Source organism: Polyodon spathula, chromosome 47, assembly GCF_017654505.1.
Source record: "Polyodon spathula isolate WHYD16114869_AA chromosome 47, ASM1765450v1, whole genome shotgun sequence".
NCBI classification, from domain to species: domain Eukaryota; kingdom Metazoa; phylum Chordata; class Actinopteri; order Acipenseriformes; family Polyodontidae; genus Polyodon; species Polyodon spathula.
Window position 1 is genome coordinate 2,093,177 of NC_054580.1, and position 19,074 is coordinate 2,112,250.

At 49.1% G+C, this 19,074-nt stretch overlaps 2 protein-coding genes across 2 annotated transcripts; both read left to right on the forward strand.

Annotated features, from left to right (window-relative positions):
* Positions 1-78: 78 nt before the first annotated feature.
* polr2g (RNA polymerase II subunit G) lies at positions 79-5,312 on the forward strand. Its single transcript, XM_041238133.1, has 8 exons — positions 79-219; positions 513-622; positions 2,186-2,345; positions 2,523-2,573; positions 2,703-2,768; positions 3,860-3,931; positions 4,636-4,669; positions 5,116-5,312. Exons 1-8 carry the CDS (start codon positions 208-210, stop codon positions 5,127-5,129), a joined length of 519 nt encoding a protein of 172 aa, XP_041094067.1. The 5' UTR covers positions 79-207; the 3' UTR covers positions 5,130-5,312.
* A 1,919-nt stretch (positions 5,313-7,231) lies between these two features.
* eef1g (eukaryotic translation elongation factor 1 gamma) lies at positions 7,232-14,672 on the forward strand. The gene is made up of 10 exons (XM_041238075.1): positions 7,232-7,319; positions 8,464-8,622; positions 8,990-9,053; positions 9,161-9,303; positions 10,153-10,296; positions 10,895-11,024; positions 11,364-11,559; positions 12,435-12,607; positions 13,825-13,949; positions 14,317-14,672. Exons 1-10 carry the CDS (start codon positions 7,308-7,310, stop codon positions 14,473-14,475), a joined length of 1,305 nt encoding a protein of 434 aa, XP_041094009.1. The 5' UTR covers positions 7,232-7,307; the 3' UTR covers positions 14,476-14,672.
* Positions 14,673-19,074: the final 4,402 nt, after the last annotated feature.

Below are 19,074 nucleotides of genomic sequence, written 5' to 3' on the forward strand. Positions count from 1 at the left end.
ATGAGCAGGGTGGGCGTGGTTATCCTAACGAGGCTTCGCCGAGCTGATCCGGAAGTGGTTGTATTAAGCGGAGGGAGGTGTTAACGGGGTTGTTGTTTCGTTTGCTTGCAAAGCTGCACGAGTCCGTAGTCTTACCTGTTCGGTTTTAGTGGTTTTTTTTAAAGACTGAAACGTTTTTCTTTGCTGCAAAGGAGGAAGCGCGCCGCGATGTTTTACCATGTGGGTGGATGGACGCGTTTCTGTGACTGTGATGCAGATCATGTGTGAGGGTTAGATTTCCCGCGACGTGCTTTGCCTCCGGGAAAACTCGAATAATAATTAACAATTACTAACCTGATCCCCGCTAGAGAGCCCCAATACATCCGAAACGCGTTTAACCGAGTTATTATAGCGGTGCTGCGACTCGTCTGGTCTCCTTTTCCCAAACTGAAGCGTTGCAGCGCCGGGGGGATTGTGGGGCTCTGTCTGCCTGTCTGTCTGTCTGTTGCTTTAATGAAAGTAAACTTTTCTAGATTTCCCTGGAGCACGAGATTCTGCTTCACCCGCGGTACTTCGGTCCGAACCTGCTGAACACCGTGAAACAGAAACTCTTCACCGAGGTGGAGGGAACCTGCACGGGGAAGTGAGTGAGGGAGAGAGTCCCTGTCTCTCTGTGTTGAATGGTGATTGCAGTGCCCCTGTCTCTCTGTGTTGAATGGTGATTGCAGTGCCCCTGTCTCTCTGTGTCTGTGTTGAATGGTGATTGCAGTGCCCCTGTCTCTCTGTGTCTGTGTTGAATGGTGATTGCAGTGCCCCTGTCTCTCTGTGTCTGTGTTGAATGGTGATTGCAGTGCCCCTGTGTCTGTGTCTCTGTGTTGAATGGTGATTGCAGTGCCCCTGTGATCTGTGCAGTGCCCCTGTCTCTCTGTGTCTGTGTTGAATGGTGATTGCAGTGCCCCTGTCTCTCTGTCTCTGTGTTGAATGGTGATTGCAGTGCCCCTGTGTCTCTGTGTCTGTGTTGAATGGTGATTGCAGTGCCCCTGTCTCTCTGTGTCTGTGTTGAATGGTGATTGCAGTGCCCCTGTCTCTCTGTGTCTGTGTTGAATGGTGATTGCAGTGCCCCTGTCTCTCTGTGTTGAATGGTGATTGCAGTGCCCCTGTCTCTCTGTGTCTGTGTTGAATGGTGATTGCAGTGCCCCTGTCTCTCTGTGTCTGTGTTGAATGGTGATTGCAGTGCCCCTGTCTCTCTGTGTCTGTGTTGAATGGTGATTGCAGTGCCCCTGTCTCTCTGTGTCTGTGTTGAATGGTGATTGCAGTGCCCCTGTCTCTCTGTGTCTGTGTTGAATGGTGATTGCAGTGCCCCTGTCTCTCTGTGTCTGTGTTGAATGGTGATTGCAGTGCCCCTGTCTCTCTGTGTCTGTGTTGAATGGTGATTGCAGTGCCCCTGTCTCTCTGTGTCTGTGTTGAATGGTGATTGCAGTGCCCCTGTCTCTCTGTGTCTGTGTTGAATGGTGATTGCAGTGCCCCTGTCTCTCTGTGTCTGTGTTGAATGGTGATTGCAGTGCCCCTGTCTCTCTGTGTCTGTGTTGAATGGTGATTGCAGTGCCCCTGTCTCTCTGTGTCTGTGTTGAATGGTGATTGCAGTGCCCCTGTCTCTCTGTGTCTGTGTTGAATGGTGATTGCAGTGCCCCTGTCTCTCTGTGTCTGTGTTGAATGGTGATTGCAGTGCCCCTGTCTCTCTGTGTCTGTGTTGAATGGTGATTGCAGTGCCCCTGTCTCTCTGTCTCTGTGTTGAATGGTGATTGCAGTGCCCCTGTCTCTCTGTGTCTGTGTTGAATGGTGATTGCAGTGCCCCTGTCTCTCTGTGTCTGTGTTGAATGGTGATTGCAGTGCCCCTGTCTCTCTGTGTCTGTGTTGAATGGTGATTGCAGTGCCCCTGTCTCTCTGTGTCTGTGTTGAATGGTGATTGCAGTGCCCCTGTCTCTCTGTGTCTGTGTTGAATGGTGATTGCAGTGCCCCTGTCTCTCTGTGTCTGTGTTGAATGGTGATTGCAGTGCCCCTGTCTCTCTGTCTCTGTGTTGAATGGTGATTGCAGTGCCCCTGTCTCTCTGTGTCTGTGGTGAATGGTGATTGCAGTGCCCCTGTCTCTCTGTCTCTGTGGTGAATGGTGATGGCAGTGCCCCTGTCTCTTTGTCTCCCTCCTCAGGTACGGGTTTGTAATTGCGGTCACCACCATTGATAATATTGGCGCGGGGGTGATCCAGCCCAGCAGAGGCTTCGTTCTCTACCCGGTCAAGTACAAGGCCATCGTGTTCCGGCCCTTCAAGGGAGAGGTGGTCGATGCCGTGGTCACTCAGGTCAATAAGGTGAGAGGGGAGCACAGCGTGGTTTTTGTCTTGGTAACGAAATACACAAGCTGAGGGTATTATTATATAAGTTATACCTGCTGATTTAAATAAATCTCTGTTCCTAATGTGGTCCGGCCCTGCATAATGTGTGTGTGGCTCTCGCTCTCTCTCTCTCTCTCTCTCTCTCTCTCTCAGGTCGGGCTCTTCACTGAGATTGGTCCCATGTCCTGCTTCATCTCCAGACACGTGAGTCTCAGTGTGGACAGTATGGACAGTGAGTGGCGGGGTGGACAGTATGGACAGTGAGTGGCGGGGTGGACAGTATGGACGGTGAGTGACAGTGTGGATGGTCACGGCCTCTGTCTTGTTTTGCAGTCGATCCCCTCCGAGATGGAGTTTGATCCCAACTCCAACCCCCCCTGCTACAAGACCACCGACGAGGTGAGTACCAGAGAGACGCACGCACTGAAACGCACGCACACGCACACACACACTGAGACGCACACAAGCACACACACACACACTGAGACGCACGCAAGCACACACACACACACTGAGACGCACGCAAGCACACACACACACACTGCCTCTCTCTCTCTCTCTTCTCTCTCGCTCTCTCTCATGGTGATTGCAGTGCCCCAGACGCGCACGCACACACACACGCACTGAGACGCACGCAAGCACACACACGCACTGAGACGCGCACACGCACACACACACTGAGACGCGCACACGCACACACACACTGAGACACGCGCACGCACGCACACTGAGACGCGCACGCACGCACACTGAGGCGTACGCACACACACACACACACTGAGACGCGCACGCACACACACACACTGAGACGCGCACGCACACACACACACTGAGACGCGCGCGCACGCACACACACACTGAGACGCGCGCGCACGCACACACACACAGAGACGAGCGCGTGTGTGTGACTCTGCGCAACGCACACTGAGACGCGTGACGAGGTGCACACACACACGCGCGTGCGCGTGTGCAGACTCTGACACACACACACGCGTGAGACGTGGTGTGCACACTCGCACGCACGCACACACGTGTGTGTGTGCACACTCTGCCGCACTGTGACGGTGCGTGTGTGTGTGACTCTGCGCAGCGCGTGTGCACACGTGTGACACACTGAGCGCGCGCGTGTGGTGTGTGTGACAAACACACACTGAGACGTGTGTGTGTGAGACGTGTGCACACACACACGCGCACACACACACACACACACACACACAGACACACACACACTGACTGAGAAGCGCGCACGTGTGCGTGACGCGCACACGAGTGTGAGAGCACACACTGCACTGAGACGCGCGCACACACACACTGAGACGCGCGCACGGAGGCGCAGAGACACACACTGAGACGCACTGAGGCACACACACACAAATTGACACTCACTCACACGCACACACACACGTGCAGAGGCACATACAGACAGCTGTGTGGTGTTTGTGTAGTTCAGCAATGTGGTGTTAAGTTGTGTTTGGGTTTGTTTGTTTCAGGACATTGTGATTCAGCAGGATGATGAGATTCGATTGAAGATTGTCGGGACGAGAGTCGACAAGAACGACATTGTGAGTCCTGAGCCTGCCTGCCTGTCTCTCTGTCTGCCTGCCTGTCTCTCTGCCTGTCTGTCTCTCTGCCTGCCTCTCTGTGTGCCTCTCTGTCTGTCCGTCCTGACCCCAGTGAGACAGGGACACAGCGCTCCCTCATTGATTGCTGGTCAGACCCTGCTGTCCTGTTTAAGGCTCTTCACTGATTCACTGCTCAGTGATGTGAAATTCTGACAGAGAGAGAGGAAGAGCTACAGAGCAGAGAGATACTCCCTCAAGCTGGCAGACAGAATAGAGACACACAGCAGACGATCCCGGCACACGCACACACACACACGCACACACACACATATCCGTGTTTATTTCACATCTGTTCTTTTGTGTTAACGGTGTATCTATGGCAACACTGGTTCAGCTCGTCATGCCAGTAAAATATCTGAACTCAAACTTGAATAAAGTGCTGTCTCTTTCTCCTCCCTTTCCTCCTCCCTGCTCTCTCTCCCTCTTTCCTCCTCCCTGCTCTCTCTCCCTCTTTCCCTCTCCCTCCTCGCTCTCTCTCTCTCCCTGCTCTCTCTCCCTCTTTCCTCCTCCCTGCTCTCTCTCCCTCTTTCCTCCTCCCTGCTCGCTCTCTCTCTCTCTCTCTCTCTCTCTCTCTCTCTCCTCTCCCTCTCTCCTCTCTCTCTCTCTCTCTCTCTCTCTCTCTCTCTCTCTCTCTCTCTCCTCAGTTTGCTATCGGCTCCCTGATGGATGACTATCTGGGTAAGTTTCAGTTTGTGTCTGATCTCTGTGTTTGAATTTCATCCATTTTAAATATGAGGGTCTCTTGGAGTCCCAAGCTGAGATGTTGATGTTTCAGCTTTTTTTTAAAGGTTTATTTTTGATAATTTGTTTTTATTGGTTTTGCACAAAATTAACAATTGAATCTGGTTTCTTCTGTTCCGATAAGAGACAGCGTGCACACGCAGTGACATCACTGCGCACCAGAGTGCACTTTCAATTTTAGTTTTAGTAGAAACACTAAAAGATACTTCATAAATGAAGCGATTTAAACCTTACCATTATTATTTTTTCTTCGATGTCTTCCGGTGATTTTTTTCATTGGGTTTTCTTTGTGGAATCTCAGAAGCGCTGCCTCTGATCCCGTGTGATTGTATAAAGATGTGATCGTGTTGAAAGCGTCTCTCTCTCTCTCTCGCCCCCTGCAGGTCTGGTCAGTTAGTGCGTGTGTGTGTGGGCCGGGGCAGAGCAGAGCCAGCGATCCTGCTTTCGTCACAGAAAGAAAACAGAATGGATCTTTGCTTTCAAATGTTTCTCAGAAATTGTTATTATATTTAATAATAAAAACTGAAAATAATAACCATGTTGTTTTGTTTCAGTGTAATAAAATTGTTTTGACCGCCTACATTTCCACTGTTGTCCTGTACTGATGTGTCTGCACTTCACAATGAGTCTCATTACAATCTATTATTATTAATAGTAATATAAATATTTACTTTTATAATCTGTCTAGTAAATCAGAAGATTCTCTATGTATGCTGTATATTATAAAGACATTTCAGAGGGCTGGGTCTCATCAATATCAGGGTCTAGCGCTGTATATTATAAAGACATTTCAGAGGGCTGGGTCTCATCAATATCAGGGTCTAGTGCTGTATATTATAAAGACATTTCAGAGGGCTGGGTCTCATCAATATCAGGGTCTAGCGCTGTATATTATAAAGGCATTTCAGAGGGCTGGATCTCATCAATATCAGGGTCTAGTGCTGTATATTATAAAGACATTTCAGAGGGCTGGATCTCATCAATATCAGGGTCTAGCTGTATATTATAAAGACATTTCAGAGGGCTGGATCTCATCAATATCAGGGTCTAGTGCTGTATATTATAAAGACATTTCAGAGGGCTGGATCTCATCAATATCAGGGTCTAGTGCTGTATATTATAAAGACATTTCAGAGGGCTGGATCTCATCAATATCAGGGTCTAGTGCTGTATATTATAAAGACATTTCAGAGGGCTGGATCTCATCAATATCAGGGTCTAGGCTGTATATTATAAAGACTTTCAGAGGGCTGGATCTCATCAATATCAGGGTCTAGCGCTGTATATTATAAAGACATTTCAGAGGGCTGGATCTCATCAATATCAGGGTCTAGCGCTGTATATTATAAAGACATTTCAGAGGGCTGGGTCTCATCAATATCAGGGTCTAGCGCTGTATATTATAAAGACATTTCAGAGGACTGGATCTCATCAATATCAGGGTCTAGCGCTGTATATTATAAAGACATTTCAGAGGGCTGTGTCTCATCAATATCAGGGTCTAGCGCTGTATATTATAAAGACATTTCAGAGGGCTGGATCTCATCAATATCAGGGTCTAGTGCTGTATATTATAAAGACATTTCAGAGGGCTGGATCTCATCAATATCAGGGTCTAGTGCTGTATTATAAAGACATTTCAGAGGGCTGTATCTCAAATATCAGGGTCTACATTTCAGAGGGCTGGATCTCATCAATATCAGGGTCTAGCGCTGTATATTATAAAGACATTTCAGAGGGCTGGATCTCATCAATATCAGGGTCTAGCGCTGTATATTATAAAGACATTTCAGAGGGCTGGATCTCATCAATATCAGGGTCTAGCGCTGTATATTATAAAGACATTTCAGAGGGCTGGGTCTCATCAATATCAGGGTCTAGTGCTGTATATTATAAAGACATTTCAGAGGGCTGGATCTCATCAATATCAGGGTCTAGCTGTATATTATAAAGACATTTCAGAGGGCTGTGTCTCATCAATATCAGGGTCTAGTGCTGTATATTATAAAGACATTTCAGAGGGCTGTGTCTCATCAATATCAGGGTCTAGCGCTGTATATTATAAAGACATTTCAGAGGGCTGGATCTCATCAATATCAGGGTCTAGCTGCTGTATATTAAGACATTTTCAGAGGGCTGTGTCTCATCAATATCAGGGTCTAGCGCTGTTGTTATACCCACCAGCCCCTCCCCCCGCCCTCCTCAATATCAGGGTCTAGCCACGCCCCGGCCCGGGGCTCATAGAGCGGTGCGGGGGATCGCCACGCCCCCTCCTCTCTGTCACGGGGCAGTGCCCGGCCCCGCCACGCCCGCCCCCTCTCACCACTTGTGCCCCGCCCCCCGCCCCGCCCCCCTCCTCTCTGCACGGGGCACCACCCCCCCGCCCCGGGCCCCGCCCCCTCTCTCTTCACCACAGTGCCCGGGGGGCCCCGCCCCCCTCCTCTCTTCACCACAGTGCCCCGCCCCGGGCCCCGCCCCCCCTCCTCTCTTCACCACAGTGCCCCGCCCCTCGCCCCGCCCCCCCCTCCTCTCTTCACGCAGCGCGGCTCCTCCCTCTCTCTCTTGTTTCTCGATCATGGCGGCCGGGGTGAGTGGATCTCTAGAGCGCGTTTCATCCGATTGAAATCCGATTAAAATCGCCTCCATCCTGCGCCGCAGCCTCCCCGCAACACCCCGGCGAGAGGTCCGCTTTTCCCACGAAGAAATAATCTCAATCAGACCGGAAAATACGAGCTGCAACCGTGTCAGCCGAAGTGTTATGGGGGGGGACCGCCGGATATATTAAAGCTGCGATTCAAACCGGCGTTTAAAATAATAATACTAATAATAAGGGTTCGTGTCATTGTTATTATTGTTAGTATCGTTATCGTTACTATTCGAGGGTTCTTTGGCAAGGTCTCGGTTTAATAATAATAATGTAATCTCTTGTAACGAGGTTGAACTTGGCGTGCTCAGTGACGTGTCGACTCCCACTCGGGACACGCCGTGACAGAGCCACGCTCCCGTGGAATGAGTGCGTGAGTGTATCCTTGATAAAACCCCGGGTCCGGGCGGGTAATAATCCCGGCTTTATTTATATATGTGCGTTTGAAATGTTTCGCGTTGCATTCGTGGGGGTGACAGTTTCGAAATGAAATAAATAAATCTCGCGAAATAGCGTGTGCTGAGCGGCAGGCTTACCCACTAATATATATATATATATATTTACATGTATATGTGTATATTATGTGTAATGTATAAATATGTATTGGCGAGTGGTATAGAGATGTGTGTGAGGGTTCAGGCCGCTGGGTGGATTTCAGTATAAACCAGTAAGCGTGATGGATCCGTGTTAGTTCAGTATTCAGTATATACAAAGACATCAGTAATGACGTCAAATGCAAACTCGCAGTTTCAGTAATTAAGTGCAGGTAATATTCCCTGCGGGTATTGAAGCTGTTTATTAATAACGAGTGTTTGGTTTCATTCTGTGTTCGTTTACAGATGTGTGTTAAACTTGCCATGATTTCTCGTGAGGGATTTATAATTTGATAAATCTCTGCCCTCTGAATTGCCCTGTTCTTATTGTGCTAATTGCCCCTCCATTGACCGGCCGCGGTCTCAACGCGCAACTCTCCTGGTTAAATAAATCTGTAATTATAATGAACTTTTTTAAATATTATTTTTAGTTGAAATCCCAGAGAAACTGAAATAAGTGAACTGACAAGTAACCCCGAATCCTCTGCTCTCAGACTCTCTACACCTATCCTGAGAACTGGAGGGCTTTCAAAGCCCTAATCGCAGCCCAGTACAGTGGAGCCAAGGTCCAGGTGGCCTCATCCCCACCCCTCTTCCACTTCGGACAGACCAACAAGACCCCGGACTTCCTCAAGAAATTCCCCCTGGGGAAGGTGAGTGGGCTGGGAATGGGGGTGCGGGGGCATGCCTTTCTACTGAAGAAACCTTCCTGGATATTTATATATAGTCATATTTAACGTGAAGGGTGTTGGGCTGCAGTTGCACAGCAGTGTGATCCAGTCCTGCTTTCACTAGGAGTTTAATAATCAGACACACCTGAGCTTGTTAGCTAGACACACTGGGGGCTGATCAAGCTGGTAGCAGTAAAACCTGGACAGGATCACACTGCTGTGCAATAGGAGTCTTATTCTCAGCCCCGTTTTCCTTTAATTCTCTGCTTGATTTGGTCTCTGCTAGTTTCACCTCTAATATTGAAGGTGTGTGATGTGAAACTCGTCTCTCTCTCTCTCTCTCTCTCAGGTCCCAGCCTTTCAGGGAGACGATGGTTTCTGTCTGTTTGAAAGCAACGCCATAGCTCACTACTGTAAGTACTGCCCAGCTCTCCCCCTCCCCCCAGCGTCTCCCAGTGCCTTTGCTGCTCGGGGTACCCTTCTCCCCTGATCTTGTTAACCCCTCCCCTCCTCTCCTCAGTGGGCTCGGACGCGCTGCGTGGCTCCTCGAAGGAAGCCGCTGCTCAGGTCCTGCAGTGGATGAGTTTTGCCGACAGCGAGATCGTTCCTCCAGCCAGTGCCTGGGTCTTCCCTACCCTGGGCATCATGCAGTACAACAAGCAGGTAACCAGGGGGCCCCACAGTCACCAATACACTCCCTGATATTGATGAGATCCAGCCCTCTGAAATGCCTTTATAATATACAGCGCTAGACCCTGATATTGATGAGATCCAGCCCTCTGAAATGCCTTTATAATATACAGCGCTAGACCCTGATATTGATGAGATCCAGCCCTCTGAAGTGCCTTTATAATATACAGCGCTAGACCCTGATATTGATGAGATCCAGCCCTCTGAAATGTCTTTATAATATACAGCGCTAGACCCTGATATTGATGAGATCCAGCCCTCTGAAATGTCTTTATAATATACAGCGCTAGACCCTGATATTGATGAGATCCAGCCCTCTGAAATGTCTTTATAATATACAGCGCTAGACCCTGATATTGATGAGATCCAGCCCTCTGAAATGTCTTTATAATATACAGCGCTAGACCCTGATATTGATGAGATCCAGCCCTCTGAAATGTCTTTATAATATACAGCGCTAGACCCTGATATTGATGAGATCCAGCCCTCTGAAATGTCTTTATAATATACAGCACTAGACCCTGATATTGATGAGATCCAGCCCTCTGAAATGTCTTTATAATATACAGCGCTAGACCCTGATATTGATGAGATCCAGCCCTCTGAAATGTCTTTATAATGTACAGCGCTAGACCCTGATATTGATGAGATCCAGTCCTCTGAAATGTCTTTATAATATACAGCACTAGACCCTGATATTGATGAGATCCAGCCCTCTGAAATGTCTTTATAATGTACAGCGCTAGACCCTGATAGTGATGAGATCCAGTCCTCCGCACCTCCTCTCTCTGCAGTCTGTGTTAACCCTCGCCTCTCCCCCAGGCGACGGAGCTTGCGAAGGAGGAGGTGCGCAGGCTGCTGGAGCTGCTGAATGAGCACCTGAAGAGCAGGACCTTCCTGGTGGGAGAGCGAGTGAGCCTGGCTGACATCAGCGTGGCCTGTGCCCTGCTCTGGCTGTACAAGCAGGTACTGAGAGAGAGGGAGTCACTGTGTGTGAGGGGGAGAGTGAGCCTGGCTGTGCAAGCAGGTACTGAGAGAGAGGGAGTCACTGTGTGTGAGGGGGAGAGTGAGCCTGGCTGTGCAAGCAGGTACTGAGAGAGAGGGAGTCACTGTGTGTGAGGGGGAGAGTGAGCCTGGCTGTGCAAGCAGGTACTGAGAGAGAGGGAGTCACTGTGTGTGAGGGGGAGAGTGAGCCTGGCTGTGCAAGCAGGTACTGAGAGAGAGGGAGTCACTGTGTGTGAGGGGGAGAGTGAGCCTGGCTGTGCAAGCAGGTACTGAGAGAGAGGGAGTCACTGTGTGTGAGGGGGAGAGTGAGCCTGGCTGTGCAAGCAGGTACTGAGAGAGAGGGAGTCACTGTGTGTGAGGGGGAGAGTGAGCCTGGCTGTGCAAGCAGGTACTGAGAGAGAGGGAGTGACAGGGAGAGTGAGTCTGGCTGTGTGGCCTGCGCCCTGCTCTATACAAACAGGCAGGGCGTGCGAGTGGGAGAGACTCGCTCGTGTGCTGTCTGGTGGGTGTGTGTCTGCCTGCCTCTCCTCCTGTATAACCTGCTCCCCCTCTCCCCCAGGTCCTGGAGCCTTCTTTCAGACAGCCCTTCCCCAACACAAACCGCTGGTTCAGCACCTGCATCAACCAGCCGCAGTTCAGAGCTGTGCTAGGGGAGGTGCGGCTGTGTGAGAAGATGGCTCAGTTCGATGGTGAGTCGCCAGCAGCTGAGAGGCCTGGACGTGACTTCTGTGTGTGTGTTGATGGGTGTTCAGTCAGGGATGGGAATCGGACTCCTATTGCACAGCAGTGTGATCCAGTCCAGGTTTCACTACCAGCTTGATCAGCCCCCAGTGTGTCTAGCTAACAAGCTCAGGTGTGTCTTATTATTAAACTCCTGGTGAAAGTAGGACTGGATCACACCACTGTGCAGCGGGAGTCTTTTTTTCTATCCCTGCGTGCTTGTCTTCTAACACATTGGGATCAGCTCTAAGCTGCCCCGCGCCAGTTACTGACGAGTTTAACCCTTTCCTGCCCTCTCGCCTCGACAGCCAAGAAGTTCAGCGAGATGCAGCCCAAGAAGGAGGGAGCCCCGAAGAAAGAGAAGGCAAGCAAGGAGGCCAAACCCCAGCCCGAGAAGAGAGAGAAGAAAGCGAGTGCTGCAGAGGAGGAGGAGCTGGACGACTGCGAGGCGGCGCTGGCCTCCGAACCCAAATCCAAGGACCCCTTCGCTCACCTGCCCAAGAGGTAAGAGAGAGAGACCCCTCTACACACACCCCTCCCCCCTCTCTGTCTCTCTCTCTCTCTCTCTCTCCTCTGTTCTCTGTCTCCTCTCTCATATAAACACTGCAAGGTTATTTTTTTATTTCATGCTCTCCTATTGGGGTAGTGTTCTGTGTTTAATGAGATCTCTGTGTTTGTAACTCGCTCTTGACTGGGCAGGAAGATCTGCCCAGCTAATGCAAGCCAGCTGTGTGAAACGGAGCTAGCTGTGAGTTGGCTGGCTTGCTGTGAAGCTGGCAGAGGCAGCCTGGTTTCATAGTGAACTCTGTCCCACGCCCTTTCACATGCCTTGCATAGCTAGCCTGGGACTGTAGCTCTGGTAGACAAGAGACATCAACAATGCCAGCTTTAACACATTCCTGCACCCTCGTACCATAAGCTGTGTAGAGGTCTATAGGAAAGACAGCTCCACTCTCCACACTGCAGAGCTGTATAGAGGTCTATAGGAAAGACAGCTCCACTCTCCACACTGCAGAGCTGTATAGAGGTCTATAGGAAAGACAGCTCCACTCTCCACACTGCAGAGCTGCATAGAGGTCTATAGGAAAGAGAGCTCCACTCTCAACACTGCAGAGCTGTATAGAGGTCTATAGGAAAGAGAGCTCCACTCTCCACACTGCAGAGCTGTATAGAGGTCTATAGGAAAGAGAGCTCCACACTGCAGAGCTGTATAGAGGTCTATAGGAAAGAGAGCTCCACTCTCCACACTGCAGAGCTGTATAGCGGTCTATAGGAAAGAGAACTCCACTCTCCACAGCTGTATAGAGGTCTATAGGAAAGAACTCCACACTGCAGAGCACTCTTATTAACTCTGTCTCCTCTCTCTGTCCTGTCTCCAGTCCCTTCGTGCTGGACGAGTTCAAGAGGAAGTACTCCAATGAAGACACTCTGAAAGTAGCACTGCCGCACTTCTGGGAGCATTTTGACAGGGAGGGCTATTCCATCTGGTACGGGGAGTACAAATACCCTGAGGACCTGACCCTCACATTCATGAGCTGCAACCTCATCGCAGGTGAGAGAGGCCACCCTGAGCACAGCCCTGAGCCCTGCAGTGCTGAGGAAACTAGGAATACCTAACCCTGAGCACAGCCCTGAGCCCTGCAGTGCTGAGGAAACTAGGAATACCTAACCCTGAGCACAGCCCTGAGCCCTGCAGTGCTGAGGAAACTAGGAATACCTAACCCTGAGCACAGCCCTGAGCCCTGCAGTGCTGAGGAAACTAGGAATACCTAACCCTGAGCACAGCCCTGAGCCCTGCAGTGCTGAGGAAACTAGGAATACCTAACCCTGAGCACAGCCCTGAGCCCTGCAGTGCTGAGGAAACTAGGAATACCTAACCCTGAGCACAGCCCTGAGCCCTGCAGTGCTGAGGAAACTAGGAATACCTAACCCTGAGCACAGCCCTGAGCCCTGCAGTGCTGAGGAAACTAGGAATACCTAACCCTGAGCACAGCCCTGAGCCCTGCAGTGCTGAGGAAACTAGGAATACCTAACCCTGAGCACAGCCCTGAGCCCTGCAGTGCTGAGGAAACTAGGAATACCTAACCCTGAGCACAGCCCTGAGCCCTGCAGTGCTGAGGAAACTAGGAATACCTAACCCTGAGCACAGCCCTGAGCCCTGCAGTGCTGAGGAAACTAGGAATACCTAACCCTGAGCACAGCCCTGAGCCCTGCAGTGCTGAGGAAACTAGGAATACCTAACCCTGAGCACAGCCCTGAGCCCTGCAGTGCTGAGGAAACTAGGAATACCCAACCCTGAGCACAGCCCTGAGCCCTGCAGTGCTGAGGAAACTAGGAATACCTAACCCTGAGCACAGCCCTGAGCCCTGCAGTGCTGAGGAAACTAGGAATACCTAACCCTGAGCACAGCCCTGAGCCCTGCAGTGCTGAGGAAACTAGGAATACCTAACCCTGAGCACAGCCCTGAGCCCTGCAGTGCTGAGGAAACTAGGAATACCTAACCCTGAGCACAGCCCTGAGCCCTGCAGTGCTGAGGAAACTAGGAATACCTAACCCTGAGCACAGCCCTGAGCCCTGCAGTGCTGAGGAAACTAGGAATACCTAACCCTGAGCACAGCCCTGAGCCCTGCAGTGCTGAGGAAACTAGGAATACCTAACCCTGAGCACAGCCCTGAGCCCTGCAGTGCTGGGGAAACTGGAAGAATTCTTTCTTTGTCCCTCTGTCTCTGCCCCTCTCTCTCTGTCACTGTGTCACTCACTCTCTTGCAGGAATGTTCCAGCGCTTGGAGAAGTTGCGTAAGAATGCCTTTGGCAGCGTGATTCTTTTTGGAGAAAACAACAACGGCAGCATCTCTGGCATCTGGGTGTTCAGAGGACAGGACCTGGCCTTCACTGTGAGTAAAGAAACAGAATCGGCTAGAGTAACCATTCCTCTGTACCCAGACTGAATCAGCTAGAATAACCATCCCTCTGTACACGCACTGAATCAGCTAGAATAACCATCCCTCTGTACACGCACTGAATCAGCTAGAGTAACCATCCCTCTGTACACGCACTGAATCAGCTAGAATAACCATCCCTCTGTACACGCACTGAATCAGCTAGAATAACCATCCCTCTGTACACGCACTGAATCAGCTAGAATAACCATCCCTCTGTACACGCACTGAATCAGCTAGAGTAACCATCCCTCTGTACACGCACTGAATCAGCTAGAATAACCATCCCTCCCTGCTCAACTCGAATCCCTGTCCCCTGCAGCTGTCTCCGGACTGGCAGATTGACTACGAGTCCTACACCTGGAGGAAGCTGGCTGTGGACAGTGAGGAGTGCAAGACCATGGTGAAGGAGTACTTCGCCTGGGAGGGAGACTTCGCACACGTGGGCAAGCCCTTCTGCCAGGGCAAGATCTTCAAGTGAGGAGCCGGAGAGCACAGAGAACTGGAGGCATCCAAGCAAGCAGCTGAGCTCCACACGCTGCCCCCGCAGCACAGTAACCACGACTCGCGCTCCACTCCGCCGCCTCCGGGGGGCGCCGCGCTCTGTTTGTTTGTCTTTTTTTAAAGCAGTGGTGGTGTTTAGCAATTCAAAAAAAAAAAAAAAAAACTTCAAACTGATCTGTTTTTGTTTTTTCTTCTTCGTTTAGTTCACTGAAGAGCCTCGCATGCACTGACGCACACACAGACACGCACGCACACTGCAGAGTGAAAGTCATTTCCAATGTAATGAAGGAGAGGTTGAATCTGGAGGAGGCGCGCTCTCCCTGTTTCTCTGCCATGATGAAACGCGGGGTGTTTGAGTGTTGGTGCCTCTGCTGGTTCCAGTGAGCAGCCAGGCTGCAGAGCGCAGGGTCTGTGTGCTTCAAACCAGAGGACCGTGTCTTCCACGCATCCCTTCCGAATGTCCGACGCTCGCGGCTCCTGTCGTGTGTGTTTGTACTCTGTGGGGAGTGGGTTTGGTTTGAAGACCCCCTGTATTGATGTGTGTGTCTCCGGGGGGGGAGTTGAAGACCCCCTGTATTGTGTTGATAAAGCAGAACCCTGCTTTTGAACAAGTGAATGCTGTTCAGTGCTGCTAGAAGCAAACAGTCTGTTTGATCCGGTCCTGCTTTCACTAGGAGTTTAATAATAAGACTCCCGCTGCACAGCGGTGTGATCCAGTCCTGCTTTCACTAGGAGTTTAATAATCAGACTCCCGCTGCACAGCAGTGTGATCCAGTCCTGCTTTCACTAGGAGTTTAATAATCAGACTCCCGCTGCACAGCGGTGTGATCCAGTCCTGCTTTCACTAGGAGTTTAATAATCAGACTCCCGCTGCACAGCAGTGTGATCCAGTCCTGCTTTCACTAGGAGTTTAATAATCAGACTCCCGCTGCACAGCGGTGTGATCCAGTCCTGCTTTCACTAGGAGTTCGATATCCTTGAAGTTGTGTTTGTCTTTTTGTTCACTTAGTCAGAAAAAAACAACTTATGAATCCAAATTAACATGTATTTATACTAAAGTAATACAAAAATGATTACAAAAGATTTAGAAGCGAGTAGTTAGTTTTGATACTGTAAATACAGTATAATCATAAATCTTGAAAAACTTCTCACTTCTAAATCTTTTGTAGTCATTTTTGTATTACTTTAGTATAAATACATGTTAATTTGGATTCATAAGTTGTTTTTTTCTGACTGTGTACGAAAAGACACACATTTGCCCGTTTTCCCATTGGAAATAGTGATATTTTGAAATATCACTGTCCTGGTCACAAAAGCAAAGTTTGAGAGGTATAATAGCCATTTTCTATACTTTTGAGGCATAAGCAATTAGGAAATAACACTTACTACCCAGGAACAAAAAAATATATATATTTGTTACACGGTGTTATCATTCCTGGGCTGTGTGCTCACCCTCTCACACTGCTGCTGACATTTCAATACACAAGCAGGGTTATTGTGTTTTTATATATTTTTTTATTTTATTTTGCTGGAACTAGTGCGTTCTGTTTTTAGGAAAAACAACAGCGACTCCCCTCCAGGAGAAGTGTGGACCCTTCCCTTCGCAAACCAGCGGGGGGGGGGGGGATCACAGCCGACGAAATCATTATAAATCTGTTGAATCCCCTCGTGAAACTGCATCCTCTAAACAGCTCGTCGGATCCGTCACGTCTCAGAGAAAGCAGGGACGGGAGTAAAGACTCCTTGTTGCACAGCAGTGTGAGTCCAGTCCAGGCTTTACTGCGAGCTGGATCAGCCCAGTGTGTGCAGGTGATCTCTGCCTGGCTGCAGCGAGGATCCTGAGCCAGCCTGTCCTTCCAGAGGCTGTGAAAGAATATCAAGCACGCAAACGCAACTCCACTGCGACAGCCAGAGCCAAACCACCCCGTCCAGCAGCCAGCCTCTCCCGGGGTGTGTTGTGTCCTGCATATGGGCTGTGATGTGTTTTGATTTGCGGTCATTCTGTGAAGAAGCTGAAAAGCGGCAGTGTCTGGAAATGTCCAGCAGACGGCGAGCTAGCCTTGCATGGGAAGGACAGGGGCGTTGCTGTGTAAAAAGTTTGAGATGGATAGTGGGAGGGTGTGTTTTTAAAATGGCTGCTCTGTGCAAAGTCTCGGTATTCTGTCAGAACCGGTCCAGATTGGTGCTGGGACCGTGTCTCAGAGTCACGCAGGCCAGTGTTGGGGCTCTAGTGGCTTCATCAGTGTTAATATTATTGAGGTGACTCTAGGAGGGTCGGGTCAGGCGGCATGTCGGGGTTGTTCCCGTTGCTAGCTGTGCAGCTGTCCTGGGCACACAGCCCTATATATAAAACCAGGAATGCGGTCCCGTGTCTCCTATCGGCTGCTGGACCTGCGTCCAGCCGGGAGCAGTGGAGGAGGCAGAGGGACAGATTTCAGACTTTTTAAAACAGTCACTGTGTTCCTGCTTTTGTAAGCCCTGTCTGATACTTCAGAGAGAGTTAAAACTGCCTTAATTTTGGTTGCCACGGTAACGGGCCTGGGCCACCGCAAAATCAAAAACAAGCCTGGGCATCGCTTCCCTTGGCAAAGCTGAAAACAGGACCCCCTCCTCCCCGACAAAAAACAAATAAACAACTCCTTAACTACACAACAGAGTAGACGCCTATTGTACGAATTAATTAAACAAACACACCTTTAGACACGGGAGTGGCGGGAGGCTGCACGGAGTAGGTAATTCGGCTAAGTTCATTAAAACATAAATCTTTATCCAAATAATATTTGAGCAACTTAGTGCGTTCCAGGTGTGAATATGAGTCCAGAGGTTATTTTAAAAGAAATACGCGTACATTTCTATGCAGTATTTATTGACAGTAGATGCGGCTTGCTAACAACCTCTCGCTTCCCAACACAAAGGTGTCTTTAAACAAGTTGCCAATAAGCGAAAAGCCCCCGTTTTCAAGCGCGTTTATATGGCACCGCGATATATATATATATATATATATATATATATATATATATATATATATATATATATATATATATATACTGTAATTGTACAACTATGGCGCTGAAATACATGTGTTTGAAATGTCACAGTGTTAAAAAAAAATTAACACGAAACACAAAAACGTAGAACTCTTTACTAAACTATTTACTTTAAAAAGCAAACATGCAAGGGGATCTGCTTATCCCGCAGTATTACACAGCGGCGTCCTTACAATGCGAAAAGCAAACATTTAAACAGCAATGTGTTGTGCTTCAAACCAATTCCAAAGAACGCAGTTTTAAAATAAGAAATTCTTCATTCAGGTCTACGGGACACAAATACAAACTCGGCACGGGCCCTCGCGAGTCAGGGATGTGTGTTTGTGATTATTTATTTATATGACTGAAACAAAAGGATGGAAATGTGTTTTTTTGTTTTTTAATCAGAGTTGCTCTGGCGCTTCGTGCATGCAGCTCACAGCTGGGTTGAATTAGTCGAGACAGCGATAGAAAGCAGCCGACCTTTCTGGTGCAGCTCAACCCGTGACCGCTTGCAAAACAGACGCGGGTGAACGCAGCTGCGCGTCTGCTGCTGTGATGTGCACACCGCGCCCGAGAACATGCAGGCTTTGACTCTTAAGTTACTTATAATAACCCTTATACAAGGTTACCAAGGTTACCATGGTCATTTAGCAGCCCCCCTCCATGCTTTTCCCTTGGTTATTCTGCGCATTTTCAATGCTTCCCTATGCTTTACCAGACCTCTCTGTGCTTTGCAATGCTTCATTATGGTTTATCAGGTTTTCCCTGTGCTTTATTACACTTGCCATAATAAAATGTAGATGGTTTTACTGCAGGAACACCTCTGTAAGTTTTATGAGTGAAAGCATATTTGAAATTGAAATATCCTTTGGTAAACAAAGTGGACTTGGAATGGAAGAGCTTCAAGATACGCTGGAGTGAACAAAAGGCTAAACAGAATATCTCTCTCTCTCTCTCTCTCTCTCTCTCTCTCTCCTCCCTTTCAGGCCTCAACGTGTTGGACTTTGTTTTTGTTTTCATGACATTCCTACACCAAGTCAGGACGAGCGCGAGGGAACTGGGGAAAGAAAAGGAGAGAGAGAGAGAGGGACATGTCTTTATAATAATTAGAAAACCCTGATATTGATGAGATCCAGCCCTCTGAAATGTCTTTATAATATACAGCACTAGACCCTGATATTGATGAGATCCAGCCCTCTGAAATGTCTTTATAATATACAGCACTATGACAGCAAATGTCTATACCCTGATGATTGATGAGATCCAGCCCTCTGAAATGTCTTTATAATATACAGCACTAGACCCTGATATTGATGAGACCCAGCCCTCTGAAATGCCTTTATAATATACAGCGCTAGACCCTGATATTGATGAGATCCGGTCCTGTGAAATGCAGGGCTGGGTGCAGCAGGGCTGGTGTGAGCCCTCTGAAATGTCTTTATAATATACAGCACTAGACCCTGATATTGATGAGATCCTGTGTCAGAAATGTCTTTATAGGTGCAGCAGGCTGGACCCTGATATTGATGCGATCCAGTGAAATGTTT

Bases quoted from the DNA above. Each gene is read 5' to 3' on its own strand.
- polr2g (XM_041238133.1), top strand. The intron at 2,346-2,522 runs GTGAGAGGGGAG...TCTCTCTCTCAG, and splicing joins TGGTCACTCAGGTCAATAAG to GTCGGGCTCTTCACTGAGAT. The intron at 2,769-3,859 runs GTGAGTACCAGA...TGTTTGTTTCAG, and splicing joins GCTACAAGACCACCGACGAG to GACATTGTGATTCAGCAGGA.
- eef1g (XM_041238075.1), top strand. The intron at 10,297-10,894 runs GTACTGAGAGAG...CCTCTCCCCCAG, and splicing joins TGCTCTGGCTGTACAAGCAG to GTCCTGGAGCCTTCTTTCAG. The intron at 13,950-14,316 runs GTGAGTAAAGAA...TGTCCCCTGCAG, and splicing joins GACAGGACCTGGCCTTCACT to CTGTCTCCGGACTGGCAGAT.